Here is a 26,469-nt window from a genome sequence, read left to right on the forward strand (position 1 = left end):
GCACAGACATGGGTACGGTCTGGGGTGGCTCGCGGCGGGGCGGGGGGCCAGCCGCGGCGGCGGCGGGGTGCTGGGGGCAGCCGCCCGAACCGCTCAGCCGGGGACCCCGAAGGAGTGACAGGGGTGACAACATGGCCGCCGACGGAGGACTACAACTCCCAGGAGGCTATGCGGGGAGGCGTCAGGGGCGAGAAGCGGAAGGGGCGGAGCGCGCAGCGGAAGGGGCGGAGCGCGCCCCTGCAGCCCCGGCGGCGGCCGGCATGGCCAAGCAGTACGACATGGTGGAGTGTCCCTTCTGCGACGAGGTCTCCAAGTACGAGAAGCTCGCCAAGATCGGGCAGGGCACCTTCGGGTGAGCGTCCTGTCGGCCCCGGCTTGCCCCGCCCTCGGGCCTGCTGCCCGGTCCGGCCCCTCAGCCCCGCCCGGCCTAGGCCGGGCGCCCCTTCCCCCGCCACCTCTTTGGGGTCGGCCTGGCCCCTGGTATTCCGAAGAAAAGGGAATTTTCTTCTGAGCAATACCAACGAACCACGTGAGCCCGGCAAAACAGAGTGTGGCGGCCAGGGAAGGGAACCGAGAGAGAGGGAAGCGCTTGTTTTACGACTGTATCCTTGAGGAGAGCTGAGAGACTGGCAGAAGGGAATGGGGATGCTGAGCGCTGGGTGATAAACTGTATAGTCAGGGAGAACAACTAATTGGGGTGTCGATAAGGACTAAAACCAAGTGTTCTTTAGGTGAACTGTCCTCATTATATGACACCCACAGGCCAGAACCACCCCTCCCCCCCTTATAAGCCCCTCACTCTCTGAGCATGCGTGGTAAATTTAAAGGGAGCTGTGCCTTTAAGGTGAAGTGAGAAAGAAACTAACCAAATATTAGCCAGTGGTGTGGGAATATTGGCTCTGACTGACACATTTAACTGTATAAATACCTCGTAGTGCCTCGGTGCAGGGCGCTGGCTTTGGGCAGTTACCCCCCAGCACCCACCTTTGCACAAAAATGAATAAAACACCTCCTCCTTTTGCGTGGTTCAGTGTTTTGCACCCCGGGTAAACAAACCAGCTTTTCAGGAAAACACCCCTGATCCCTCTTTCTCCCACCTCGAGGCCCCACGCTCCTTCCCAGGCTCTGGCTGAGAAGAGTTACCCTGGAGACAGGGTGGGGACCTGTAACATTGCCCAAAACATACAACTTTGCCCAAAGTCCTTGTGAGGCTGTGGGAGCTCTGGGTTGGCTCAGCTAGTCCTGAGGGTATTTGGTCCAAATGGGATGTGTCTGGGCAGGTTAGTGGCTCAGCACAGAGCTGTCTGTACAGGGCTCTAGCGTGTCTTGTTTGGTCTTGTTGCTGGTCAGGAGCATCTGGCTCCTTCCAACTTTTCTTCTATTAACTTTTCTCCCAAGTTACTAGTGATAGGATGAGAGGAAATGGCCTCAAGCTGCGTTGCGGGCGGGGGTTAGATTGGATATTAGAGAAAATGTCTTCACTGAAAGAGTGGTCAGGCACTGGAACAGGCTGCCCAGAGAGGTGGTGGAGTCAACATCCCTGGGGGTGTTAAAAAAACACATAGACGTGGCACTTCAGGTCATGGATTAGGAGGCCTGGGGGTGTTGGGGTGACAGTTGGACTTGATGATCTTAGAAGTCTCTTCCAACCTTAATGATTCTATGTTTCCCTTCTTCCTTGTGCTGCTCACAATTTCTTTCTGTTTTCACAGGGAAGTTTTCAAAGCCAAACATCGTCAGACGGGCAAGAAAGTAGCGCTGAAGAAAGTGTTGATGGAAAATGAGAAGGAGGGGGTAAGCTTGGGAGCATGGCTGGGCTGTGTTTGGGAAGGCTCGGATTGGGGAGGTTCATAGGTGAAAGCTGTGGGCTTTGGGGTGGCAGGGATATGTTTTTGCTCTGTTCTTTAACAATATTTACCACTATAACATGCCAGACCTTCAGCCTGTAAGGGTGTGGACAGGATCACAACCCTGTGGACTTTTTCCTCTCTCACTAATGCTATGATAATGTTGGGTCTTGTGGTTGCCCTGCCAAAGTGTACGGCCTGTTATCACCTTCTCAGCTGCAAAGGCACGTGGTGGCAGTGTAGTGCAGTAGCTGTGTGGTGACCGGGCTGTGCAGGACAGCTGCTCGGAGGTGACGCTGCCCTCGTGTTCCTCCTCCTGTGTAAAACCCCATCTGCCCTGGCGCAGGGCTCCATGCTGGCTGTCCTTCGTGGAGGAACTGGGTAACTTGTGAAAGGCACATGCTCAGGGGTGTGCAGAGATGGGACGAAGTGAGGAGGGAGTAATAGCGTAAACAGCACAGGCAGCAGCTGAGGAGGCCCCTCTGCAGCTTGAGCTGGGCTGTACCACGTCCTGTTACAAATGTGCAAGGTGAGGAGAGGAGGGAGGGGTGTCTGCATGCCGGCACCACCCAAATGCTTCTGTATCGTGGCAGAATCTCTCTCACCCATGGTGGCCTGATGAATTTTGGCAATCCCATTGTTGGTGTTCTGTTTTAAGGCTCTGATTGCCCTTCAGTGACTTGTCCTGGTACTGCTTGAGCAGGTCCCCTGCCAAGCTGCTGCAGTCACATCTGTCTTCTTCTCTAGGCAGAGGTGACCTGGTCTCCTGCGCTCCTAATCCCTGTTGTCTTGTCTTCTTTTTCTTCTTTACAGTTCCCCATCACAGCCTTGCGAGAGATCAAAATCCTCCAGTTGCTCAAACATGAGAACGTGGTGAACCTCATTGAAATCTGCAGGACCAAAGGTAGCTTGCAGGTGTCTCTTTTGCCCTGGCTGTCAGTTTTCTTTCTTCCCTCCTTCACCACTAAGCCGGCTGGTATTTTGTGCTGGGAGTGGGGCCCTCTAGCTGAGCACGGGCCTCTGTTCCTGCCTGTGATGTGGGGTGATTATATACTCATCTTGGAAAAAAGTTTCTAAATGAGTTAGGATGCTGCTGCAGCCTGGCTGGGAAAAGTTGTTGTCAGCCCTGCTAGGATATGCTTGTGCCATGACAGTGAATCCTGCCCGTCTTGGAAAACTGTCTGAGGGGCTTTAAATAAACCAGTGCCAGACAGACTTTGAAGCAGAGGGTTCCCAGCCTGGAGCTGACCTTGTGGTTGCACACATCCGGTTCCCTGTCAGGAGCTGGAGCCATCCCTCTCAGTTTGCTTATGCTGGTTTGTGGCAGCTCCGAGCTGATGACACAGCTCTGGCTGAAGATTCACTTGGTGTCTCTTTCTGTGGGTGACAGTAATTGCTCGTGCTGTGAGGGCTGTGACTCCACACGGGGCGGTTCCTATGAACGAAGTTCAGGGTGAGCTGTGCTTCCACCTCTCACAGCGTGCCTCTGCTGTGTGACTGGCATGCTCAGCGCACCTGGCCTGGCTCTGCTTCTGGCATAAATACTTGCTTGTTTTTATATATCATTCTCTTATATGGATTTGTACTGGAAAAACAGTTCTGAAAATGAGAGCTGATGTTAAAGCCTGCCATCCTCTAGTCATTTGTTTCAGTTAAATAAAAATGAAAGTGGCATGTACCTAGTGATGGTGTTTTTAAAAAAGTCCAGTCACTGAACTGGTAGAAATCCCAGGCCTAGGACTGGGAGCTTGAAGTTACTCCAGTATTCCACTGTGTATAGATTATTGTCTGTACACGTACAAGTAGAAACATTGACAACAAGTTAATTTTTAATTCATTGTGTGATTAAAGAAGTTGTGATGATTGCGTGTCTGGCATACCTAAGGTAAATATTTTTGTAGACATGTCAACTGTTTGGCTTTTGTTTGAATTCCAGTTTTCATCTGAAATCCACCTTTACCTCAGTTACCAGTAAAGTAGAAACATTGCATTTACTGTTCTCAAACTTGAAGCTTTTCTCTTTTTACATTGGATAGGTGCCGTAAAGGCCATATCCATGTAAGGAACTGCAAACCTAGTCTAGCTGGCAGAGGAGAGTGGTGTGTTTCCGTAGGGGCTGAGCTTAGCTGTCATTTTCTGGTTGGAGTTGCTGATCAGCAGGTTTTGCTGATTACCGCTGATGAGAATCAGCCTTTCTTTTTAACAATGTTTTGCATGTGTGCTCTAGGAACATGTTTGAAATCAGTTGCTTCATTTGAGGTTTTCTGTTGTTGACTTCAAATCGCAATTGGAGTTGGAGTTTTAAATCACTTTGAAACAGATCAGTCCATTTTCATAGATGCTGTTTGAGGTTGCAGAAAACCTAATTTTCTAATGTTATATAAGACAGATTTTCTCTGTTTCTGCATTTTTCCTGGGGCTGTCTTTGCAGGTGCCGTCTCTATCACTGATTGCATCAGTGATAGTGCTCGGCTGGCAGCTAGCAGTATGTGCACCTACCGGCTACAACTTGCAGGGAGAAAACCCCACAGGCGGTACATGCACAGAACAACATAAGATGAAGCTTTCAAAGATTTTCATGCCCTTTCCTTGCCTGTCCAACGATATTCACTAATCTGAGCCTCATCCCCTGTTCTTCCATTGCTAGTTGTGCTGTGTTAGCACCTCTTTATGAAGGATCTTGTGATCTGCAGGCTGTCTCTGCTTCTCTGTGTTGCTGTGCCCTGAGGTTTTGTCTGGTGAGCGTTGTATGTGCAGCAGAGTGGCTGGAGGGCAGGAGGAGCTGTGACAGGGCTAAGGGTCCCTCGCTGACAGTCCCTCCTTGCCTCTCCTGTAGCCTCTCCATACAACCGCTGCAAGGGCAGTATCTACCTTGTGTTTGACTTCTGCGAGCATGACCTGGCTGGCCTTCTCAGCAATGCCCACGTCAAGTTCACGCTCTCAGAGATCAAGAAAGTTATGCAGATGCTATTGAATGGACTTTACTACATCCACAGGAACAAGGTAATGGGCCAGATCTGTGCTGTGCTCTGAGGTCACCCTGCTCTCTGTGGCCTTGCAAGGAGCAGGTGTCTTGGCACAGGCTGGAGGGAAGTCCTTCCTTGTCTTCCACCTCCAGAGTCTGAATGCCCTGCTGGCACCCGGCTCACCACGGAGGATATCTTAATAGTTTAACCTTTTGATGTCTATCCTCGTACAGATCTTGCATCGAGACATGAAAGCTGCGAATGTCCTGATCACACGGGATGGAGTCCTGAAGCTTGCGGACTTTGGGCTGGCTCGAGCTTTCAGCCTGGCTAAGAACAGCCAGCCAAACCGCTACACCAACCGGGTGGTGACTCTGTGGTATCGGCCACCAGAGCTGCTCCTAGGTAGGAGGTGATGGGCTCTGCTGGCTTCTCTGCCCTTCTTGTTCCCTTGGGTGACTAACGTGACATCTCTGTTTAGGGGAGCGGGACTACGGTCCGCCCATTGACCTCTGGGGCGGAGGCTGCATCATGGCAGAGATGTGGACCCGTAGTCCCATCATGCAGGGGAACACAGAGCAGCACCAGCTCACCCTCATCAGCCAGCTCTGCGGATCCATCACTCCGGAGGTGAGGGCAAGAGCGTGGGCAAGCTGCAGAAGGCTGGAGGAGAGCTGCAGAGCAGGTGGTGTGGGCAGGGTCTGGGACCAGGCACTCCTGGGCCTCTTCCCTGTCCTGTGTGCTGGCTGCTGCACCTTCCTGGCACTGGAGTGTGTCCGCTGCTGGCAGGGAGGTTGGGGAGACTCCTGTAAATGCTGTTTGCCTCCTGGGAGCCAAGTGCTCAGTGGGACACTGCGCTTTCCTTGCTGCTCTGTGTAAACTACAGCTGTCATGTTCCTTGTGCTCAGCCTCCTAAGGAGAAGAGGGTGAACTTGGCCTCCCAGATCTCCTTTGGGAGGGGCAAGTCGTGTCCTTGTTTTTGAGCACAGAGAGGATGCTGTCTGCGACGAGTGTGAAAGAACAGAACATTACGTGTAGGAATATTTTCTAGCCTGTGTTTGGGGGTTGTCTCTCAGATGAACACCCTCTGGATTTCTTCTTAAAGATGATTTTTTTTGTTCTGTTGTGCAAAGCACTTGTGCTCGTCACCTTGAAAAGCCTCTTTAATTCTGACTTGTGATTTGTGGCATCAGCTGGGCCCTGGTGTGAGCACTCAGACCTTTCCCAGCTCCTTATTTAGCAGGAGCTTGTCCTGCCCTCTCATGGGGGGTCAAGCTGAGGGATCTCAGCCAGGGCTGTAATCTAGGGAGTGCCATAGGCAGGCAGTTGTGCAGGCAGCTGCAGAGGCCTGATGCCTCTGTTACATACATTATGTACATATACTGAAGGTGCTTTGTTCTGTACATAAATACCTGCTGTGGTCTCCCAGATCAGGGCTGAGGTAAGTGCTGGTGATCGCAGCTTTGCTTTCTAAGGATAAAGCGTACCACATACGTCCAAGTTGTTAGGTAGCAATAAGTTTTGTCATTTTACCTTTCTGGATGTAGCTGGCCTGAGCTGTGCTCTCCAGTAGTTCTTTCATGGGAGAACCAGAAATCTTGGAGCATCCTGCATGCCGTTCCCACACCAGGAGGACTCTGTCCTGACTTGTCCACGTGTCTGCAGGCTTTAATTCACTCTTTAGTGCCTCCTTCATGTTGTGGAAACAAGGTCTGCTGGCTTGGAGGTTATAAAATAGTATTGTTCTCTCAGCCGACCTCGCCCTGGTTTCCCTGAGGGTGTTACCATCAAAAATGGCTTATCCTCTCCTCTCTGTAACTATTTCTTTCCAACCTTCCCTTCCTGCCCCTTCCCAGGTTTGGCCAAATGTGGATAAATACGAGCTGTACCAGAAGCTGGATCTCCCCAAGGGCCAGAAGCGCAAGGTGAAGGATCGCCTGAAAGCCTACGTTAAAGACCCCTATGCACTCGACCTCATCGACAAGCTGCTGGTGCTGGATCCTGCCCAGCGGATCGACAGTGATGACGCGTTGAACCATGACTTCTTCTGGTCAGATCCCATGCCCTCGGACCTCAAAAACATGCTGTCCACCCACAACCAGTCCATGTTCGAGTACCTGGCCCCACCACGCAGGAGGGGTGGGCACATGCCCCAGCAGCCAGCTAACCAAGGCAGGAACCCAGCCGCCACCAACCAGACTGAATTCGACAGGGTGTTTTGAGCAGGGGCTTCCCCAGCGGGGTCCCAGCTGGACTGCTCCACTGGTTGCATTGAGCAGGGATGTCCCGGTGAGGTCTTTCCATCTGGGAAAGGATTTGCTTCAAGGTGAAGTGCCTGCTGGCTTTAACCGAGCTCTGCCATCTCCTTTCTTCATGCAGCAGCTCACCCACCGCGGAGCTGCATGACTGGGGAGGTGACACCTGTGAGCCCAGGGTTGTTTCTCTGCGGCTTTGGCACAAAGCCTGTGTTCCCCTGCAGCAGTCTGTATTAGTTACATTAATCTTGTGGATCAATTGTTATGGACCTGGCGATGGCGAAAGTGGCTCTGTCAGTGCTGGGGCTCTTGGCAAACAGTGCTGTCACCACCAGGACTGGGAGTAGCTGCCCTGGTCCAAACTGGGCCCTGCTGGGAGATGCCTCATCTCTCTTGGGTGGTCATAGCTCCTGCACAGCCTATCCTTTGAACACTGAAGCATTGATGTAGGACGAGGCAGGTGCTTCTGAGTAATGTGGAGGTGTCCTGGGGAAGGCAGAGTCACTCAAGACAGCATGACTAACTCGCACTGGAGTTTGGGCTCTAGCCTAGAAAGGGGCTTACTAAGCGAGCTAGAGGGGTGGCTGGCAGAGCTGGTTGCTCCATACAGCCAGGATTTACAGTGGGAATCACTGGTCTCTGTAACAGCACGCAGCATCCTTGCTTTCTTTACTGCAAACTGCAATTAGGAGTCTTGTCGGACACGCTCAGCCTGCTGCGTGCTTTCCTTGTCGTGCTAGCTGCGGCAGGAGTTTGGATGGGGAAGGGAATTGCAAGTGCTGGGCTCAGCCTTGGGTGAGACCTGCCATCCCACTGTCTGCAGGGGTTTCACGATGGCATGGCAGTGCTGGGAATGCTGTGCTGGGAGCAGGGTGACTCTTTAAACACTTGCACGTCCACTCCTCTGTCTTGGAGCTCTTTGCACGAGTCTAGAGCAAGACCGCTGCCTTCCCCAGATGCACCGAACAGCCCAAGCGAGTGCTCCTTCACAGCCTACTGCAGCGGAGCCGCTTGCTGAACACTTTGTCTTCCATGGCTGTAGCTGCAGCTGGCCATCTTGTCGGTGAGCCCCATGGATCCCAAGACCTTCAAACAAATAATGTGTACAAAATGCAGTGGGTGATAACCTTTGGCATTTGATAGGTTGTCTGTTAACTAGGTTAATGGCAAAAGCCACGTCGGTAGCATAAGGTCTCAGGGGAGGAAGCGGTGGCGAGTGGGGCCGTTCTCAGGACAAAAAGTGAGGATGAAAGAGGACGTGTACAAGGTAAATCTCTCTTGGTGCAGGGCTCTGAAACAGTGCCTGGTTAGTGGGGGGACTTGGTTTCTTTGGAAAAAATTAAGTTGATAGCAAGCAATAAGCCAGATGACCTCTGCCGGTTGTGAATAAACATGATCCTGTCCCAAACATCTGGTTTTAACCTTGTGTCACTCTTTTGCTTAAATGGAGAAAGCAGCCAGAGAGCTGTGAAATGGTGCCTCTGTGATCTGTGAGAATGGGTGCCCAGGTTTGGGTTCTGACAGCGTAAGTCCGCTTGCTGCTGCTCCCGTCCTGGGGGTCCCTGGCTCTGTCTGCCCTGGGGCTGTTAACGGAGGGAGGAAGGCTCCCTGCGGTTAAGTGCTGTGGTGGATTAATGCAGCAGCACGGGTGGCAGGAGCAGAGGAGGGAACTGGGCGTACTGGGTGAGCGTGGTTCTGTGGCACCTGCCTGGCTGGGAGCTGGAGAGGCCTGGGGGGGCCCTGTGCCCCAGAGCAGCCCCTTGTGCCCCTACCTTGGGCTGTGTGAAGCAGGTGGGGGCCGGGGCTGCACCGCTGGGCTCTGGCTCCACCGGGCTGGCGTGCTGAGAAACCCCAAGCCGGGATGGGCTCGGTGCTGCGCCCAACCCCTCCGCCTGGCCGAGGGCGGCGGCCGGGGGCTCCCCCAGTGCCTCTCCCGGGGGTGGCTCCGCGGGAGGAGGAAGGGTCCCCGCCCAGCCGCCCTCCTCCTCACCCTCAGTGCCCCTGGCAAAGATGGCGTGTGTATGTCCCCCCCCCGACGTGGCGGCGTGCTGCCCGTTGCAAAGATGGCGGCGGGGCGGGGCGGTCCCGTCCAGGGCGGCGGGGCGGGGCTCCCGGCGGCAGGCGCGCGGGGCTGCGGGGCGAGGCGGGATGGTGTGGCGGGGGCTGCGCGCGCTGCGCGGGGCGCTACGGGCTCCCGCCTCCGGGCGCCAGTTCAGCACGCGGCCGGCGCGCGCCCCCGCCATGGACTACCAGGTACCGAACGCGCTGCGGCGGGGCCTGGGGCCGTGCGGGAGGGTCCGGGCTGCGCGCCGGGGCCCGGGGCATCCTACCGAGCCGGGAGGCGGAGGGCGGCGGCGGCCGGTGGGTCCTGGGTCCCCCGCACCGGGGGTCCCTTCCCAAACCGCCGGCCTGCGGGCGCTGGGATGGGCGGGGGGGCACGGGGCCGGGAGAGCGGGGCACCGAGCCCCCCCCCCACCCCGCCCCGCCTGCTGGGCACCGAGCCCCCCCCCCCCCACCCCGCCTGCTGGGCCGCCCCTTTCCCGGTGGCCGCGGGCCGCTCCTCACCACGTCGCCGTTCTTTTCGCTGGGGACAGCCGGTGCCTGACCGTCAGCCCGCAAAACTCCGACCCCCGTGGCAGCACCCCAGGGTGACCACGGTCCGCAGCGGGAGCCAGTCCAACAGCCATGGCGCGTCCCGGGCGGAGGTTGGGGCGTCCCGGGCACACACGGCTGCCTGGCATCGTGGGGACGACGGCGGTGCCCAGGCTGGGGGACGGTGCGGAGCCCCTCCGGGATGCGGGAGCTGTCCTGCCGCTGCCCCGCGCTCACCGGAGCCGGAAGCGCCACCAGTGCCCGCGCTGCTGTCTGCTGGGTCAGGGTCCGGCTGCTGGGGTAGGGTGTCCCCACTCTGGGGACATGGGCTTGTCCCACATGGGCTTGTCCCATACCAGCTCCCAGTTACAGCACTGAGCCGTGTCAGAGCCAGGCCTGCATCCCCCTGGCGCGGGTTCGGAGGGTCGGTGGCACCCCTGACCCCTGGCAGCAGCCGTGGCCGTGCAGCTGGGTTGTCCCACGTGCGCGGTGCAGGTGCAGCACCGCTGCTTCCTTTGCACCTCACTAAACACGAGCGGGGCGGGCAGGTAGGCGCTGGAGCACCGCCCGCTCGTGCCCGCGGGCGGCCTTGTCCCGCCATGGCGGGGGTGGGTGCCGGCTGCTGGGCTGCCCTGTGCCTCCCCACGGGGCCAAGGGGCATCCAGGGAGGGGCGGGCTCCCCCCACTGATAAGTAGCCTGTCCCCGCAGTGTCCCTGCGACAGGCTCTGGCGCTGCCGGCACGTCCCAACAGGGCCATGGCGGAGGAGATGCTGCCGGCATGGGCGGCCATGGGCACCGCTGAGGGGACTGAGCCCGACGGGGTGGGCTGGGGTGCGGCGGGCACAGGGCGGGCTGGCCCCCAGGGCCGTGGTGGTGGTCGCAGCCCTGAGGCCATGGTGATGGGTGCCATCCTGACCACCCCCGGGTATCTTTCCAGGATGCCATCCGGACCCTCAACACCCTGCAGACTAACGCTAGCTACCTGGAGCAGGTGAAGCGGGAGCGTGGTGACCCCCAGGCCCAGCTGGAAGCCATGCGGGGCTTTTTGGAGAGGAGCGGGCTGAAGGTGAGGGGGGTGTCCCTGCCCCCTCCCCCCCTCCCAGCACCAGTGCCACCGTTCTAGGCACTGGTGCCGTGGGGGTCTCACAGGGTGGTTGACCTCTGGCAGGTCGAGGACCTGGATCGACTGAACATCATCCACGTCACAGGGACGAAGGGCAAGGTAAGGTGGGTGGGCGGTGCCGTGGGGGCTTGGGGGGACAAAGGGGGACCGCCGGCATCTCTGGCTCCATTTGCCCTGCTGCGGGGGTGTTGAATGCTGCTGTCTCCCCAGGGCTCGGCATGTGCCTTTACCGAGTGCATCCTCCGCAGCTATGGGCTGAAGACAGGCTTTTACAGGTAGGCAGAGGGGTCAGGAGGGTTTGGGGGGACTGGTGGCACCATGCCTGACTGTGCCCCCCTCGCTCTGCCCCTCCAGCTCCCCTCACCTGGTTCAGGTGCGCGAGCGGATCCGTATCAACGGGCAGCCCATCAGTAAGGAGCTCTTCAGCAAGTACTTTTGGCTTGTGTACAACCGCCTGGAGGAGACCAAGGTGGGGGCGGCGGGGCTTGGGGGGGGTGCTCGCCTCCTTGGGGACCCACCCCCGGTGCCGGCTGGGGATACCCTGTGCCATCCCCTTACACCCGCGCTGCCTGGCAGGACCCAGCACATGCCAGCATGCCAGCATACTTCCGCTTCCTCACCATCATGGCCTTCCATGTCTTCCTGCAGGAGAAGGTAGGTGGTGGTGGCCTCCAGCTGTGATGGGGATGTCAGGTTGGTGGGGACCTTGGGGAGGCGGGGACATGGGGTCCAGCCCCAATTTGGGGCATAACTTGCATTGTTCAGGCTGTCATGGGCGTAAGTGGGGGTGCTGTGCCAGGTGGATGGTACCCCCACGAGTGGGGTGTGTGTTCAGGCATGGGTTGGGAGGGGTGGTGGCGGGGACCTGGCCCCACCGACATTTCCAAATCCATGGGGGCGCATGCTGCTCGTGGCCCTGTGATGGCTCCAGTGTCCCTGTGTCACCAGGTTGACCTAGCAGTGGTGGAAGTTGGCATTGGTGGCGCCTATGACTGCACTAACATCATCAGGTAGGAGCTGGTGGGCCTGAGCCTGTCCCCTGGGGCTGCCAGTGCCTGGTGTCCCCACAGCAGGGGGACAGCGGGGACACTGCCACACTGTGTCTCCAGGGCGCCGGTGGTGTGTGGGGTCTCCTCCCTGGGCATTGACCACACCAGCATCCTGGGTGACACCATGGAGAAGATCGCCTGGCAGAAGGGTGGCATTTTTAAGGTAGGGACACCCAGTCCTCGCCCCTTTTGTGGTTTCAGGGTGGCCCTGAGCAGCCCCATGGTCCTGAGCACCTCTGTCCTTCACAGCCTGGTGTGCCGGCGTTCACCGTGGCACAGCCGGAGCGGCCACTGGAGGTGCTGAGGGACCGAGCCCAGGAGCTGGAGGTGAGCTGGGTGGCAGGAGGGTGGTTGGGGGTACCCTGTGGCAGGGGGCTCAGCATTGTCTCCCTGCAGTGTCCCCTCTACCTCTGCCCAGAGTTGGACAACTTTGAGGGGGACCACCAGGTGCTGGAGCTGGGGCTGGCGGGTACCCACCAGCGCTCCAACGCCGCCCTGGCCTTGCAGCTGGCACGGACCTGGCTGCAGCGCCGCGGCTGCTGGGGTAAGGCATGGGGACAGGGACTGGAGGGTCAGACCCTGCCGTGGCCCCCAGGGTCTTAGCGGGGTGCCTGTCCCCCCAGGTCTTGGGGAGCTGAAGGAGGTGCCACCAGGTGCCGAGCTGGCGGGGAGGCCAGTGCCGCTGGCGCCTGCCTTTCGACCCACCGACGCCATGATCCAAGGTACAGTATGGCTGGGCCGGGACCACCCCCCACCATGTTGCAGGGCTCGGGGGGTGCTACGCTGGGCCCCCAGCCAGTGCTGTCTATGCTGGAGGGTGCATCCTGGCTGCCCACCCCACATTTCATGCCTGCGGGGCTCCTGGTGCTAGAGGAGATTGTGAGGGTCCCAGCTACGCCCTGTGCCCCCTTCCCCAGGCCTGCGGGACACAGAGTGGCTGGGCCGGACCCAGGTGCTACCCCGCGGCCCCGTGACATGGTACCTTGATGGAGCCCACACCACCAGCAGCATCCAGGCCTGTGTCCGCTGGTTCCGCCAGGCTGCCCTCAACCAGGACAAGCCCCATGAGTAAGGAGGGGATGTGAGGTGGGGGACACACGGCGGGGTGCAGTGGTGGTGCTGGGGGTCCCCGTGGGGCATGGGCCACCCGCCCTTTCTCCCTGCAGTGGCTCCGAGGTGCGCGTGCTGCTCTTCAATGTCACGGGGGACCGGGACACGGCGGCGCTGCTCAAGCTGCTGGTGGTGAGGTTTGGGGGGGATGTGGGGTGGGGGTGTCACTGGGCCCCAATGCCTACCTAGGTTCTCTGCCTGTGCTGGGACCCACTTTGCTGTGGGTGCAGGGAGCCACAAGGTGGAGCTGATGTCCTGTGCTGTCTGCCCACTCTGCTGGCCCTGGTTGTATCCCACCTCTGGTGCCCCCACAAGGGTCTCGCAGCCCCAGGTGCAGGGGGGGACTTTGATCACCCACTCTCTGGACCAAACCCACATAGCCCCACTGGTGTGGGACTGGTCCCAGTGGAAATCCCATGGGTGGGTCCTAAGGGCTCCCTCAGCACTTACCCCCCGTCTCCCCACAGCCCTGCCACTTCGACTATGCTGTCTTCTGCCCCAACTTCACAGAGGTGTCAATGGCTAGCAACATGGGTGAGTGCCAGGGAGCCGGGGTCTCCCCCGGTCCCCCATCCCTGACACCTCCCCGGCCCCCTCTAATCCCTGACCCCCATCCCCATCCTTCCTAGACCAGCAAAACTTCAATGTGACGCTGGAGAACGCCCTGACCCGCTGCCTGGAGAATCAGCGGACGTGGACCCGTCTGCTGGAGGAGAAGGGGGGGCAGGACCCCTGGCTCCCGGCACCACTGCGGGTGGGGGGGCTGCTGCAGCCAGCCCCTGCCCGAGGGACCCTCCTCCTGGTCCCCCCGGCCCCACGACCCCTCAATTCCCCAGCCCTCGTCTTCCCCTGCCTGGCCCAGGCACTGCGGTGGGTGGCACAGGGCCGGGACCCCCAGCTGGCAGCACCCACCGCCACAGGGGCTCACCCCCACCCTGCTGCCAGCAGTGGGGCCGTGCTGCTGCGGGAGGCGGCTGCTGTCCGTGTCCTGGTCACCGGCAGCCTGCACTTGGTTGGAGGGGTCCTCCGGCTACTTGACCCTACACTCTCCCAGTAATGGGCGGGGGACATGGCTTTGCATCTCTTTTTACTTGAAGCACCGGTTCTGCTCCCAGTGATGCTCGGAGGTGGCCAGGGGAGGTTGTGGGACCCCCCAAGCCATCCCAGTTCGGACCTTTTCACCCCAGTGCCTTTTGCCTGTGCCCCCTCAGGGGCACTGACCATGGGGGGGATGCTCCTGGCCCCCAGCTCACCCTGGTGAGACCAAGTGGGGGAGCCCTTGGGCTCTGGGGGGGCTGCCCTAGGCCGTGCCAGGGTCCTGGTGCCCAGTGGGGTGGCCAGTTCTGGGGGCAAAGTGAGTGAGAGCCCCAAGCTGCAGCAAGGCTCAGCATCAGTGTGTGACTAATTTAATGTAGGGAAGATTTTTATTATTATTAATAAGAGTTTGTAACTTGGTTGGGGAGCTGGGGGGGATGGTTTCTGCCCATTGCTCTGTGGTGGGGCGGCAGCCTCGCACCCCCTCCCCAATAAACTTCTTGCTGCTTCCAGTGGTGCCTGCTGCATTCTTGGGGGGATACGGGAGGGGTGCAGAGGTCACCCCAAGTGCTGAGGCATGTCCTAGGGACGCCCACTTTTGCCCCCCCCCCATTTGATGGGGAACCTTGTGGGGGTTTTGGCAATAGCTGCTCTCTCCACCTCCCTGGTGCACCCAGCAGCAGGGGACCCTGGGGGTGGTTGCAGGGTGCCCTCCTCCCACCCCCCACCCCACCCCCCCCGCAGCATTGGCTGTCCTCAGGGGGCCAAAGCATTCACTGAATGAGTAACGGAGGCCCCCCCGGGCTTGGCCTGAGATTTGGGGCAAAAAAACAGCTTAATGGGGCCAGGGTGGGTCCCCAAGTCTGACAGCCAGAGGCTGGGCGGGCTCCAGGGGTCCCAGGGAGGTCAAGCCATGCTGCTGGTGGAGCAGGGGGTGCTCTGGGTGCTGCCGATGCTGTGGTTGGTGCTGCTGCTCTCTGAGGCTGGCGCTGTGCTGGAAACTGGCTGCAGTTTGGAGATGGGACCTGGCTCATGCCACCCACCACAGGGCCGGGAGGAGAAACACCAAGGGGAAATCAGACTGAGGGCGGCTGGCAGTGGCCATGGCTTGTCCCCATGGGACCTTCTGGCCCCCACGCACGAACCCTCCCAGATCGCTCCCCAGCCAGCCCCTGAGTCCCCAGGATGGAGATAGGCTTGGGGAACCATGGTGGCACCAGGAACAGGAGGGAGGGCAGGTGATGGGGGGACACCAGGGCAGTAGGGGGGACCCTGGGGAGCTGTGGCTACCCTGAGTAGGGTTATTCCCCTCTGGCAGTGCCAGGAGGGCTGTACAGATGACGGTGATGCAGCAGCCTGGTCCCTGGATAACCTGGGGACCTTGGCCAGGGGACTTTGGGCCGGGGGGAATGTGTGTGCCCTCCCCTCCATCCTACCATGGCGGTCCCCAGGGGCAGTGGATACTCACGGGTGTGCGAGTAGATGTACCAGAGCCCAGCAGTGAGAAGCGCCCCGATCAGGAAGGCACCGAAGGTGATGCCCAGGACAGCAGCCAGCCCTAGCCCGCGGTCTGTGGGAGGACAAGGCTGTCAGCACTGCCATGCTGGGTGAGATCTCCCCACTCCCCACCCCCATTCCTCCACCAGCCCCCTCCCCTGCCCCAAACTCACTGTTGGGCGGCTGCCAGCCATCCTTCACCATCACCTCCAGGACCTTTTCAAAGATGGTGTCGTTCTGCAGAAGTGGAGGTTGGGGTGAGAAGGGGGGAGACTTGTACCCTGGCAGGGGGCACGGTCTGGGATCCCCCAGGCTCTTTGGGGACCAGCGATACTGCTCCTGGCTGGGCTCTGCCACCCGGCGATGCAGGACAAACCTGCCAGGCTGCCACCGCTGATGGTGGGGACCAGCATGGTGGCATCACAGGGTGGGGGGGGTGGGTGGTGCGACTCACACTGACCTGCAAGCCGGCCTTGCACTTGAGGGCGGCAGAGAAGGGGACACGCCCACTCTCGGGGATGGCGTAGGTGAAGCGGAAGCGCCAGACCTTCCTCCCGCGGCTGCTGGGGGGGCCCTCCAGCACGGCCACCCCCGCGCCATGGGCCTCGCCACCCTGCACCAGCAGCACCGGCTCCCGCCCCGGCGCCACCAGCCAGCACTCCTTCAGCTGCAGGTCGTCCGGGTGGTCCTCCCACCGCATGGACGCCTGCCATCGGGGGACACACACTGTCAGGGTCACCAGCCCGGGGATGGCTGGACTTCCCCCACCAGTCCAGGCACCGAGCCGGTGGTGGTACCTGCACAAAGGCCTCCTTGTTGACCTCCAGCTCCATCTGGGGCGCCTCGAAGGCAGCGGTGGGGAAGAGGCGCAGGAAGAGCTCCCGCGGGATCTTGCACTGGAAAGCCACCTGCAAGGGGGGATGCTGCTGAGCCCACCACCACCCCCTGGCACCCAGCCAGAAGTGGCACTGGCACCCTTCTCCCATGGCCCCACCCCCAGGACCACTGGGAAACCTGGTTCTTACCCGCACACTCTGGAGCGCTGTGCCCTTGGCCAGGTTGAGGATGAGCTGCGAGAAGGTGGGGAAGTTTGGGTCAGCCAGGTAGTAGTCCCTGTTGCTGGGGTCTGTTTTCCCCACTGGGATGGGGCCTACTGTGGAGTGGGATGGGGGTCCCACCCACACCCCCCTACCCCTCTGCCAGCACCCAGACACAGCAGCAGAGCTCAGCCCTGGGTTGTAGCAGGATGTTTCCAACCATGCAAAAGTAAGGCAGTCACAGTGGATAAGCCCCACCAGGCATCACTGAAGCCCCTATGGGGCATCAGTGGGGCTGGGGGCAGCACCCTGGATGTCTCCCCCCCCCACCTCATTGTTGGCATGGCCCCTGCCCTCCAGCGAGGTGCCACAGTGGTTGAGCGGGGTTTTCAGCATGAAGTGAGTGGCATTTTTCTCTGCCTGGCAGCTGATGTCCCGCAGGGTGATGTTCACCACGTCTTTGATGGGCTGGAAGAAAAGCACCTGGTGGTCACCCACTGGCTGGGGACAGCCCCATGCCACCCACCCCAAGCACCCAGAGCAGGATGCGACCCCCCGCAATGACGCTGGCAGGCATCAGGACCCCTACACCCTGCCTTACCTCCAGGTGGGATCTGGCAATGACAATCTCCATGGTTTCATCTGTGCACTTCCAGGGCTTGAGCATGAGCAGCAGTGAATGGGGCAGTGAGCTGGTGGTGGCGGCTGGGGGGGTGGGTGTCACAGGCACCCTCCTGACTGCCTCTGCAGGACAGGAAGGCACAAAGGGGGGGGGGGGGGCTGAGTGGGGGCAGCAGGACGCCCCCCATCCTGCCCAGTCCTGGGGTGCTAGGGGCCTCACCATGCTCCTGGATCTCCAGGCTGATGCGGGTGCTGGCGGGGATGGCAGAGTAGGAGGCGATGACACTGCAGTTCTTCTCGAACGCTTTGGCGACAAGGCCCCACTCTGTGTCAGGCAGGCGCTCCCCAGGGAGCAGCAGCGAGGAGATGGGCGCGATCTTGTAGTTCCCAGAGACCTACGGGGAGCAGGGGGCAGTGCAGCGGGGGGCTGAGCGGGGATGGGGACAGCTGGGGGTGCTCAAGGCAGGGATGGCTTCTGGGTTTGTCCCTGTTAGGAGGGCTTGCAGCGAGGGGGTTGCCACCTTCCCATGCCCAATGTCTCCAGATGCCCTCCTGCCACCCTCCCCATCTGCATCTCTTGGGCATCTGGCAGCCCCCATGGGGGGGCAGTGGGGACACACACATCCTGCTCAGCCCTACCAGGAACTGGATGTGGCAGTTGTTGACAGAGAGGGACCACGTGAGGTTAGCCCGGCTTTGCAGGATGAGGATCTGGTTGCTCATGGCTCTCTCGGGACAGCTCAGGGACAGGTTCACCTCTGTGATGGGGGAGCTGCAAAAACACAAGATTCCCCACCGCCCAGCATCAGCATCCCACACTGGCAGGTCCTGTACCCGCTTTGGGATGGGGGTGTGTGTGGTCTGCCTATGAGACAGCCCAACCCCTTGCTGAGCATCCCCAAGCATGTGCCACCACCTCTCCCACCACCTCTCCCACCGCCTATCCCACCACCTGTCCCATTGACCCCTCCACCCCCAGGGGTCCCACCGCCAGCACTGGGTCGTACCTGGGCTCGGGCTGCAGGCGGATGATGTGGGCGACTCTGGTGCTCTGGGCATCCCTGCGCGAGCAGCCCTTCACCCCATGGAAGAAGACCTCAGTCTCGAGGTGCAGCATGGCATCGAAGTGCTCCTGGGGGATGCAGTCTAGGGGGCTGCTGGCATCTGTGGAGGTGGGGGGAGGGTCACCCAAGCCAAACCAGGCTCAGTGAGCGGGGAGATGCTTGGGGCCAGGGGCATCGGTCCCCCTAGCATCTCCCCTGGGACTGTGCTTCACCCCAGCAGGTTGTCACCCTTTGGGAGCAGAAGGAGCATCGCTGCCTACTCCAGCCTCCGCCCAGCACCAGCCCCCAGCCCCACGCACCTTCTCCCAGGCGGAGCTGGACCCAGCGGGGGTCCCACAGCTCGCTGTAGGATGTGATGCCCCTGTAGGTGTCCTGAGCCCAGGCCAGCAGCTGCATGTCACCGGTGGCCGCAGGCACCTTGGGGCCCAGTGCTGTGGTGGTGTCTGGGCTGAGGCGGGCATCCTGCAGGGCAAGCAGCAGCCTGAGCCAGGGTTGGGGGGGACAAGGTGTGCCCATCCCCAGTGCCGGCTGGTGGTGGGAAAGTGTGGAAAGACTTTCCCCTGGTGTGAAGGATGTGGGTGTAAAGCTAAGCAAGGCTCCTGGGAGTCCCAGCTCCATCGTGGCTGCGGGTCACCCTGGATGAATGGGGGTTTCTGGGGCCACAGGCTGGGAGTGGTGTAGGCAGCCAGCAGCACACAGAGAGCTCGGCCCACTTTATTATTAGCCACAAACAAAGCAAGAGGTTTATTTTGCTAACAAAGCGCCCAGCCCCGGCTCAGCTCACTGGAGCCAAACCCCATCCCTGACCTTCCTCCCGCCGGCTGGAGGAAACGGGAGCTTTTTCCAGCCCTATGCGTCATTCCCTGCCCGGCCAGCCCCGTGCTTAGTGCCGCCAGCAGTGGCCAGGCGCGCCCCCTCCTCCCTGGGGCACTATGAGCACCATCTCCAGGGATGGGGGGCACCATTCTCTTCCAGGGACACCCTCCCAAACATCTCTGGGGATGGCCCCAGCCCTGCTGTCTGCCAGCGTTGCTCCTGGCACAGGGCTGAGACACTCACAGTGCGGATGAGCAGGTCCGGGCACTGGGAGGTGATGGTGGCTGAGCAGTGGGAGCACAGGAGGACAAGCACGGCCGGCCGGGAGCAGCCACCAGCTCGTGGTGTGATGGACACCTTCAGTGGGAAAGCAGATACCTGGAGGGGTGGAATGGGAGAGTGTCATCACCACAGCCAGCGAGACCCAATCGCTGTCACCTCCCTAGCTGCTCCCTGGCCACCCCACTTGTTCCCAGAGTCAGAGGCAGCAGGGAGAGCCCTCGGGCTGCCCCTGAGCACAAACCAGGCAGGAGACAGCTGTGGCTGGGTTTAGGGGGCAGGCTGCGGGATGCAGAGATGCCACGTGGATATGTACCCAAACCAGGGGAGGAAACACCCCCTGGCTTCCCCAAGCAAGGAACCTGGGCATCCTCACCTTGGGGACAGTGGCATCCCCACACTGCAGCCCAGAGCACCCCCATACTGGGGTCTAGGCAGCCCCCTTGGGGACTGGGTCATCCTTGCATCTCACAACTGGGTAACCTCTGCACTGGGCACCAGGGTGTCACCCCACTGTGGACTGGGGTGTCCCCACACCAGAGACTGGCATGTCCCCACACTGGGGACTGGGGCATCCCCACACCGGCGACCAGAGCATCCTCACATCGAGGGCTGGAGCATTCCCCACACTGGAGCCAGGGCATCCCCACTGTAGGTAGCAGGGTGTCCCGCACTGAAGACTGGAGCATCCCTACCCTGGGCATCGGGACATCCCCCTGTGGGTTTCCCAGCCCCATCCCAGCACTGTGCTGCTGCTTGGACCGGCAGCACAAGTATGGAGGAATGCTGGGGGCACAGTGGTAGCACACAACGCTCCCTGTGGCTGGCACTGCCTGGCGGCCTCCAGCCGGAAACCTGGACGGGGAAGCCGAAATGCCAGGTGCTAAGTTTGGCAATTGTTGCCTGAATCACTGCTTGCAAAGTGCTGAGCCAGGTGGCAGGCAGGGAAAACCAGCCAGGGACCAGGGGGGTGGAGGCAGCCACCAGCGCTGGGCACGGGGCCGGCGGGACAGGGCCATGGGCATCCCGGCCTGGCTGTGGCCCCATGGCAAGCGTGGGTGGCCGGGGACCCCGGGTGGCCCCGGGCGTCGAGGAGGAGCCGGCGGCTGTTTTTCCTGCCGCGTGTTTTGCGGCGCTCCATTGTTCAGCTGCGCGAGCGGTGGGAGCCTCGTCACTGCCCCGCCGCCGCCTTTCAGGTTTTTTTTCTTTTTCTTTTTCTTTTTTTTTTTTTTTGCATCGTGGGGATCTGCTTATAGAAAGTGGCTTCCAGTAATTCTTCTATAAGTGGAGCCACGTCCCTGCCCGGCTCCCCCTGCACGCCACAGGGCTTGGTGCTGCAGCCGTGACATCAGTGCGTGTCTCCTGCCACTGCTGGTGACAACCCTGGGGCACCCCCAGCCCTGATGTTTATCCATGTACTGGGGTGCCAGGACCCTGTCACACTGGGCTGAGGCAGAAGGGCCCTTGCAAAACCCACCCTCCCCAGTGGTTCCCGGCATGACTCCCACCTCCCCCTGAAAAGCAGAACTGGGAGAGCTGGGAGGTGACGGCGGGGGCAGTGTGGCGCCGGGCAGCCCAGGGCTGGGCCAAAATCGGGTGTTGGGTTTGCCGGGGCCCAGCTAGCATGAGGGAAGCTGGGCTGTCCTGCAGAGCAGCCGTGCAAACCTATGTGCTGGTGCAAACCCACCCAACAATGCCAACTGGTACCAGCACCAGCTGGGGATGCATCCCCATCCCTGTGCCTGTCCTCGCCTGAAAGATGCCTGGGGCACCCTCAATGCGGTTATTGTCCCTTGGCAGGCTGGGCCAACACTGGCAGCCAGGTTTCCGCTTGCTTGGCCGCCTTCAACTGATGTGCTTCCCTCCATCCTTCCTTCCATTACTTGCATCCCTCCCTCCCTGGTGTGGTCCCCATTGGGTGCCCAAGGCTCTGTCCTGCTCTTAAGCTGTAACCAGGCTACCTCCCCAGGGAAGTAGGGGTTCCTGGGACATGCTGTACAGGGACAGCCCTGGCACCATGGGCTGTTAGAGGAGTTGCCTCTAAAGACTTTAAATTCCTGTTGGCGCAAGAGATACCCGCAGCTGTGCTGGGAGGGGAAGCTCAGCGAAGGCGCCGTGGAAGAGGTTAATTTGGGTCCTCTCACTGCGCCTGAGTTAGAGGAAATGGTTTCGACAGTTGGGACACCCTGCCTGGGGGGCCAGTGCCGGGGTGACAGTGCCAGGACACCACTCACTCACCTTGGACCACTTAACACTGAGGACATGGACTTCATGGCTGGTGCCCATGGAGCCACTGCTGACACAGCCCCGTGGCACCATGCTGGTGGCATACGACAGGGTGATGGGTGGCTCCTCCGTCACTGGCTGCAGGTCGCAGCCTTCGGCTCTCCCGGGGTCTGGGTGGAAAACAAGAGACTGTCAGTCCCTGCCGCACAGACGTGGGGTGACATGACATGGGAAGGAGCTGCATTGCAACGCCAGCCCCGGCGCCGGCCCGTGCCCCCGGCATGGCGTCACCACGGCCCCACCGCCGGCACAGAGCCCACGGGACCATCTGCTACGTGTTTGCTCGAGGCTCGTCTGCCGCCGCTGGCCCCCAGCGCAATCACGTTAATGACCCGCGGATCCGGGCTGGAAAAAATCTGCTGTCCTTGCTCGGCACTGCCGCGTGCCAAAACTCGCGCCCGGCTGCCCCGAACGCTCGGGCAGTGGCGGAAGCCCCCCCGCATCCCCCATGCCTCAGGAAAGCGGGAAGCTCAGGTATCGAAATGGCTGTAAAGCTCATCCTCCGCGGGCGCCGAGGCGTGAGCTTCGCCCCATCCCAAACCCCCCGCGCAGCACACGAGCGAGCGGGGCCGGCAGGCGGCTGCCAAGGGAAATCCTGAATGCAAACAGCCGTTTGAAGGCCTGATCCTGTAAATCCCCGTTTGCCTCAGACATTTCCTCTGCCCCAGGCAGCCCTGCTGCGGCCGGGCTGTCCTCAAGCTGGCCCCTGTGCCGGGAGGTGTCCTGGGGACCTGCTTGCACCCATGGACGCCCCTTTGAAAGGCGCTGGGCAGGACGGAGCCCCACAGCCATGGTTGGGGGTTCCCCATGGATAAACGGTGCCTGGGGCACTGTGTTTCCTTTGGAGATGGCCACTGAGCTCCATCCCATCCTGTACCGTCCTTTTCCATCCCTGGTGGCCCCAGCCACCAGGCTGGGAGGTGACTGGACCCCATGCCAGGGCCACCCAGACACCCCTGTGGGGACCGGGGCCAGATGGCATGATGCTCTGGGCATCAAGGCTTCAGGATCTGGCAGCTGACAAAGGGCCACCCATGCCAAGTTGTGCCCATCACGGCATCTCCCTGGCCCATGTCTCACTGTTGTGGTGGCATGGCCATGGCAGTGGGGGTCACAGCACAGACCCCCGTGGTGACGCTGCCACAGGCCCACCTATTGTCCGGCGCTTCCTCCCCCCGGCGCGACAGCCGCGCGGCCGGCAGCATCGGGAGGAAGATAAACAGCCGCTTATCTGGGCGCCGCAGGCTGCGTCCCTCTTCCCCTCCACTACTGCCCTGACAGCACCAGGCATGGCCGCATGGCCCCTGGCATCACCAGGCAGAGGATGGGCAGCTCATCACACCTCTGGCAGCATCCTGCAGAGGGTCAGGCAGGGCCAGGGGGCTGTGGCTGGGCTCACCCCTGGCACAGGGCAGGGGTGCCAGGGGAGAGGATGTGGGGCAGCGGTGCCAGCCGGGCACCGTCAGCCCCTGGGGAAGGCAGCGGGCTCCAGCATTATGTCAGCATCAGATAAGGGGGCTCAGCTGGGCCGCCCAGGCCCATCAGATAAGGGCACTGTTATTTTTGTACTCCGGGAAAGGGAAAAAAAATAAAAAGGAAGAAAGAAAGAAAATCCACTTTATGTTTTTCCAGCCGCCCGCCGCCTTCTTCACTCTGGCATGGCCGAGACCAGGGAGCAGGGAAGGTGCCGCCTCGGCTCCCCAGCAGGTCAGGGGCTGGGGGGGGGCGATGCCTGGCTTTTTGGGAGCAGATCAAAGGCCCGGGTGGAAAGCAACACCCAGGGGTGCCAGGCTGGGGGATGTGGGGCCAGAGTGGCTCTGGCAGTGCAGGATGGCCCATGGGACAGGCAGCGCCACACTGGCATCCCAGCATCCAGCTGTGCTGCCTCAGAACTTGTGTAACGAGCTCGCCACTCTCAGCTTGGGTCAGGAATGGAGATGGACCCTGTGCTGCAAACTTGTGGGGGGGTTGTGACCCCTCTGAGCCACTGCTGGCTGTTGTATCATGCGGAGGTGGCTTCGGGGCTCAGATAATGGGGCAGATGGGACCAGGCTTTGGGGCTGACACAGGCCATGTCATTCCTGCCCGTCTAAGTCAACTGGGTGCCGAGCAGGGATCCCCATCCCCAGGGATGGGAGGGGACAACGCAGCACCGTGCTCACCCCATGGGAGCAGCAGCAGTCCCTGCCAGGGGAGCACAAAGCCCCCTGCCCCTGGAAGCCTGCCCATGCCTGTGAAGCCCCCTGGCACTGTGCCCGCCATGGGCACCCCCAGCCCCGCGGGTCCCTGCAGGGGAGAGACAGCAGCCAGACCGGACGTGGTCTCTGTGGCACAGCTAGGCAGGACAGGGACCATATAGCACAGCTACATAGGACAGGGGCGATATAGCACAGCTGCATAGGCTGGGGATGGTATGGCATAGATGAATAGGACATGGTCTATATGGAAGAGCTACACAGGGCAGGGACCATACAGGCACAGTCATATACAACAGGAACTGTATAGCTCAGCCACATAGGACAGGGTGTTCATTGCAGTTCCGTAGGACAGGGACCATATGGCACAGCTACATTGGCTCGGGACTCTGTAGCACAGTTAGGATGAGGACTGCATTACACATCTACATAGGACAGGGACAGTATGGCATAGCTGTGTAGGATGGGGACCTTATAGCACAGCTAAATAAGGCAGGGACCATATGGCACAGCTACTCAGGATGGGGACCATATGGCATAGCTACACAGGACTCAGCCCGTATAGCACACCCATGTAGGAGGGAGACTGTATGGGACAAATACAAAGGACACAGACTGTACAGCACAGCTACATAGGACAGAGATGACATTGCACAGCTGTGTAGGACGGGGACCAAATGGCAGAGCTATGTGAAACAGGGACTTTCACCACAGATTGGGAGGACAGGGCCTCTGTGGCACAACTACATAGGGCGCAGCCCATATGGTACAGCTATAGGATGGGGACTGTACAGCACAGCTATAGAAGACACAAACCTTTTGGCACAGCTATAGGATGGGGACTGTATGGCACAGCTATAGAAGACAAACCTTTTGGCACAGCCATAGAACGGGGACTGTACGGCACAGCTACGGAGGGCATGGACCTCGTGGCACAGCTATAGGATGGGGACTGTTTTGCACAGCTAGATAGGACACAGACCTTACTGTACATCCATGTAGGGTGGGGACTGCACAGCACAGCCATAGGTTGGGGACTGTATGGCACAGCTATGGGTGACATGGCCCGTATGGCTCAGCCTCACTGGACAGGGACCACAACCTGGCACAGCTACCGGGCACTGACCAGGGGGTGACAGAAGGTGGGGAGGCCTGGCAGCAGGGACACCCCAGCAGCACCGACCAACGCTGGTCCCTGAGATGGCCAGGAGGGACCAACCCAGCTGGGACACGCAGTGCCGCCGGCCTCCCTGGGCTGCCGCTGCCTTCCCAGTTCCCTTTCCCTCTGCTGGCAGGTCATGTCCCCATGTTCCCCAGCTACCTGCCCTCCATCTGTCACGGGTGTCCCTGGGCATGTCTCCCCTTGAAATTCCCCCCCTGTAGCTTCGCAGGGACCTGGGCGGGGGCTTTAGTGGTTCCCTGACCAACTGCCAGAGGCGGATGAATCCCCAGCTCCGTCTCCATGGCCCATGTAGGGCTTTACAGGGTTTTTCCCACTCCTTGCCCCCGGCTCCTGGTCAACCCGCACACCCCACAGCACCGGGAGGCCATGGAAGGCACCAGAGACCCGCCAAGTGCCGTCACCTCGGTCAGGGTGCAACAGCGGCGCCTTCGACAACCCCAGCCCTGGTGACGCAGCCTGGATTTCGGGGGTCCTGGGAAGCGTCAGGGCTGCGCTGTGTGTGTGTCCCCCCGGGGTCCTTCCCCAGCCCCGGGGCTCTCCCCCAACACCTTCTCTCCCGGGGTGGGGTGGGGGCGGTCCCGGGGCGGGGGTGGCACAGCCGGGACCCCTTCGGCCATGGACCCGCTGCCCCCTGGGGAGCCAGAGCACCACCCTCCCCAAGCCCGGTCCGCTCCGGGACGGAACCACCGGCGGGTCCCGCAGGCGGTGCCGTCCCGGGTCTCCCATCCCGGAGGTCCCATCCCCGGGGTCCCACGCCGGGGGTGCCCCCCCAAGCCCACTCACCCGGGCGGCCGAGCAGAGCCAGCAGCAGGGGCAGGAGCGGGGCGGCGCGGGGGGCCATGTCCGCCTGCGGCCGCTCCCCGGGAGCCAGCGCCGAGTGCCGGGCGGCAGCGGGAGCAGGAAACCGACTCCCTTCGGAGGAGGGTCCGCGGGCGGCGCGGCTCCGCGCCGGGAGGAAATGCCGCTGGCGGCGCTGGGGCCGTGCCGGCGGCGGGGGGGCGGCAGCTGCCCGCAACGAGGGGCGGAGAAGGGGGGAACCCCCCCACGCCGGGAGGCGCCGTGCCTCAGTTTCCCCACAGCGCGGTGCGGGGCATCACCTCCGGAGGGGTGCGCTGGGAGCGCCCCGAGCACTGGCGGGGGGCACAGGGACACGGGGTGGGTGGCCCCAGGGACCCTCCTGGGCTGGCACTGGTGAGCCGAGGGGTGGAACACAGGGGTTTGGAATTGCTCAGGTGCGCTGTGCCCCCCCCCCCCCCCCCCCCTCAATCCACCAACATATTCCGCTGTAGCACAGCCAGCACAGCGAGGAGGGGCTGTCCCACGGCAATGGGGACGGGGCAGCCCCAGGCGATGGGGACAGGGCCTGCCCCACGGCACCCTGACACACAGCCCACATCGCTCCCTGCCAGCACCCCGGCAGGGTCACCGTGTCCCAGGCCCGTGACTGCCCCGTGGCCCTGGATGCCCACTCTGAGGCCATGGGCAGATGGAGGGCCCCAAGACACAGCTGCCT

The 26,469-nt window shown here is 61.0% G+C and overlaps 3 protein-coding genes across 8 annotated transcripts; 2 read left to right on the forward strand and 1 right to left on the reverse strand.

Moving 5' to 3' along the window:
* The first annotated feature begins 208 nt into the window (after positions 1-208).
* CDK9 (cyclin dependent kinase 9) lies at positions 209-8,489 on the forward strand. Its single transcript, XM_064469029.1, has 7 exons — positions 209-352; positions 1,713-1,794; positions 2,661-2,751; positions 4,684-4,850; positions 5,047-5,218; positions 5,295-5,443; positions 6,670-8,489. The coding sequence occupies exons 1-7, from the start codon at positions 261-263 to the stop codon at positions 7,033-7,035; spliced, it is 1,119 nt and encodes a 372-aa protein (XP_064325099.1). The 5' UTR covers positions 209-260; the 3' UTR covers positions 7,036-8,489.
* On the forward strand, positions 8,255-14,490 carry FPGS (folylpolyglutamate synthase). 6 transcript variants are annotated; one of them, XM_064469025.1, is made up of 15 exons: positions 8,255-8,335; positions 10,599-10,727; positions 10,830-10,883; positions 10,995-11,059; positions 11,139-11,253; positions 11,361-11,438; positions 11,733-11,794; positions 11,894-11,996; positions 12,083-12,160; positions 12,230-12,377; positions 12,457-12,555; positions 12,751-12,901; positions 13,000-13,075; positions 13,411-13,477; positions 13,573-14,490. In XM_064469025.1, exons 1-15 carry the CDS (start codon positions 8,315-8,317, stop codon positions 13,998-14,000), a joined length of 1,674 nt encoding a protein of 557 aa, XP_064325095.1. In that variant the 5' UTR covers positions 8,255-8,314; the 3' UTR covers positions 14,001-14,490. The 6 variants fall into 6 exon arrangements, with proteins under 6 accessions (XP_064325095.1, XP_064325097.1, XP_064325091.1 ...); XM_064469027.1 differs by lacking the exon at positions 8,255-8,335 and adding an exon at positions 9,219-9,321; XM_064469021.1 differs by lacking the exon at positions 8,255-8,335 and adding an exon at positions 9,663-9,960.
* Positions 14,334-25,932, reverse strand: ENG (endoglin). The gene is made up of 15 exons (XM_064469028.1): positions 25,740-25,932; positions 21,531-21,688; positions 19,257-19,391; positions 18,497-18,659; positions 18,141-18,297; positions 17,773-17,905; positions 17,354-17,528; positions 17,114-17,256; positions 16,843-16,980; positions 16,501-16,545; positions 16,273-16,383; positions 15,936-16,181; positions 15,649-15,712; positions 15,447-15,548; positions 14,334-15,003 (listed from the first exon to the last, which is right to left on the reverse strand). Exons 1-15 carry the CDS (start codon positions 25,795-25,797, stop codon positions 14,885-14,887), a joined length of 1,947 nt encoding a protein of 648 aa, XP_064325098.1. The 5' UTR covers positions 25,798-25,932; the 3' UTR covers positions 14,334-14,884.
* Between the last annotated feature and the right edge of the window lie 537 nt (positions 25,933-26,469).

Source organism: Phalacrocorax carbo, chromosome 18 (genome assembly GCF_963921805.1).
Source record: "Phalacrocorax carbo chromosome 18, bPhaCar2.1, whole genome shotgun sequence".
Classification (NCBI taxonomy): Eukaryota; Metazoa; Chordata; class Aves; order Suliformes; family Phalacrocoracidae; genus Phalacrocorax; species Phalacrocorax carbo.

What these genes read in the sequence shown, in the direction of transcription:
- ENG (XM_064469028.1), bottom strand. Translation starts at nt 25,797, where the DNA reads ATGGCCCCCCGCGCCGCCCCGCTCCTGCCCCTGCTGCTGGCTCTGCTC. An exon ending in CGGACCTGCTCATCCGCACT is followed by an intron (nt 18,660 to 19,256) that starts GTGAGTGTCTCA and finishes CTTGCCCTGCAG; the next exon opens with GATGCCCGCCTCAGCCCAGA. An exon ending in TGGCTGGCAGCCGCCCAACA is followed by an intron (nt 15,549 to 15,648) that starts GTGAGTTTGGGG and finishes GTCCTCCCACAG; the next exon opens with ACCGCGGGCTAGGGCTGGCT.
- CDK9 (XM_064469029.1), top strand. Translation starts at nt 261, where the DNA reads ATGGCCAAGCAGTACGACATGGTGGAGTGTCCCTTCTGCGACGAGGTC. An exon ending in ATCGGGCAGGGCACCTTCGG is followed by an intron (nt 353 to 1,712) that starts GTGAGCGTCCTG and finishes CTGTTTTCACAG; the next exon opens with GGAAGTTTTCAAAGCCAAAC. An exon ending in GCCACCAGAGCTGCTCCTAG is followed by an intron (nt 5,219 to 5,294) that starts GTAGGAGGTGAT and finishes ATCTCTGTTTAG; the next exon opens with GGGAGCGGGACTACGGTCCG.
- FPGS (XM_064469021.1), top strand. Translation starts at nt 9,754, where the DNA reads ATGGCGCGTCCCGGGCGGAGGTTGGGGCGTCCCGGGCACACACGGCTG. An exon ending in TCACAGGGACGAAGGGCAAG is followed by an intron (nt 10,884 to 10,994) that starts GTAAGGTGGGTG and finishes CTGTCTCCCCAG; the next exon opens with GGCTCGGCATGTGCCTTTAC. An exon ending in ACCGCCTGGAGGAGACCAAG is followed by an intron (nt 11,254 to 11,360) that starts GTGGGGGCGGCG and finishes GCTGCCTGGCAG; the next exon opens with GACCCAGCACATGCCAGCAT.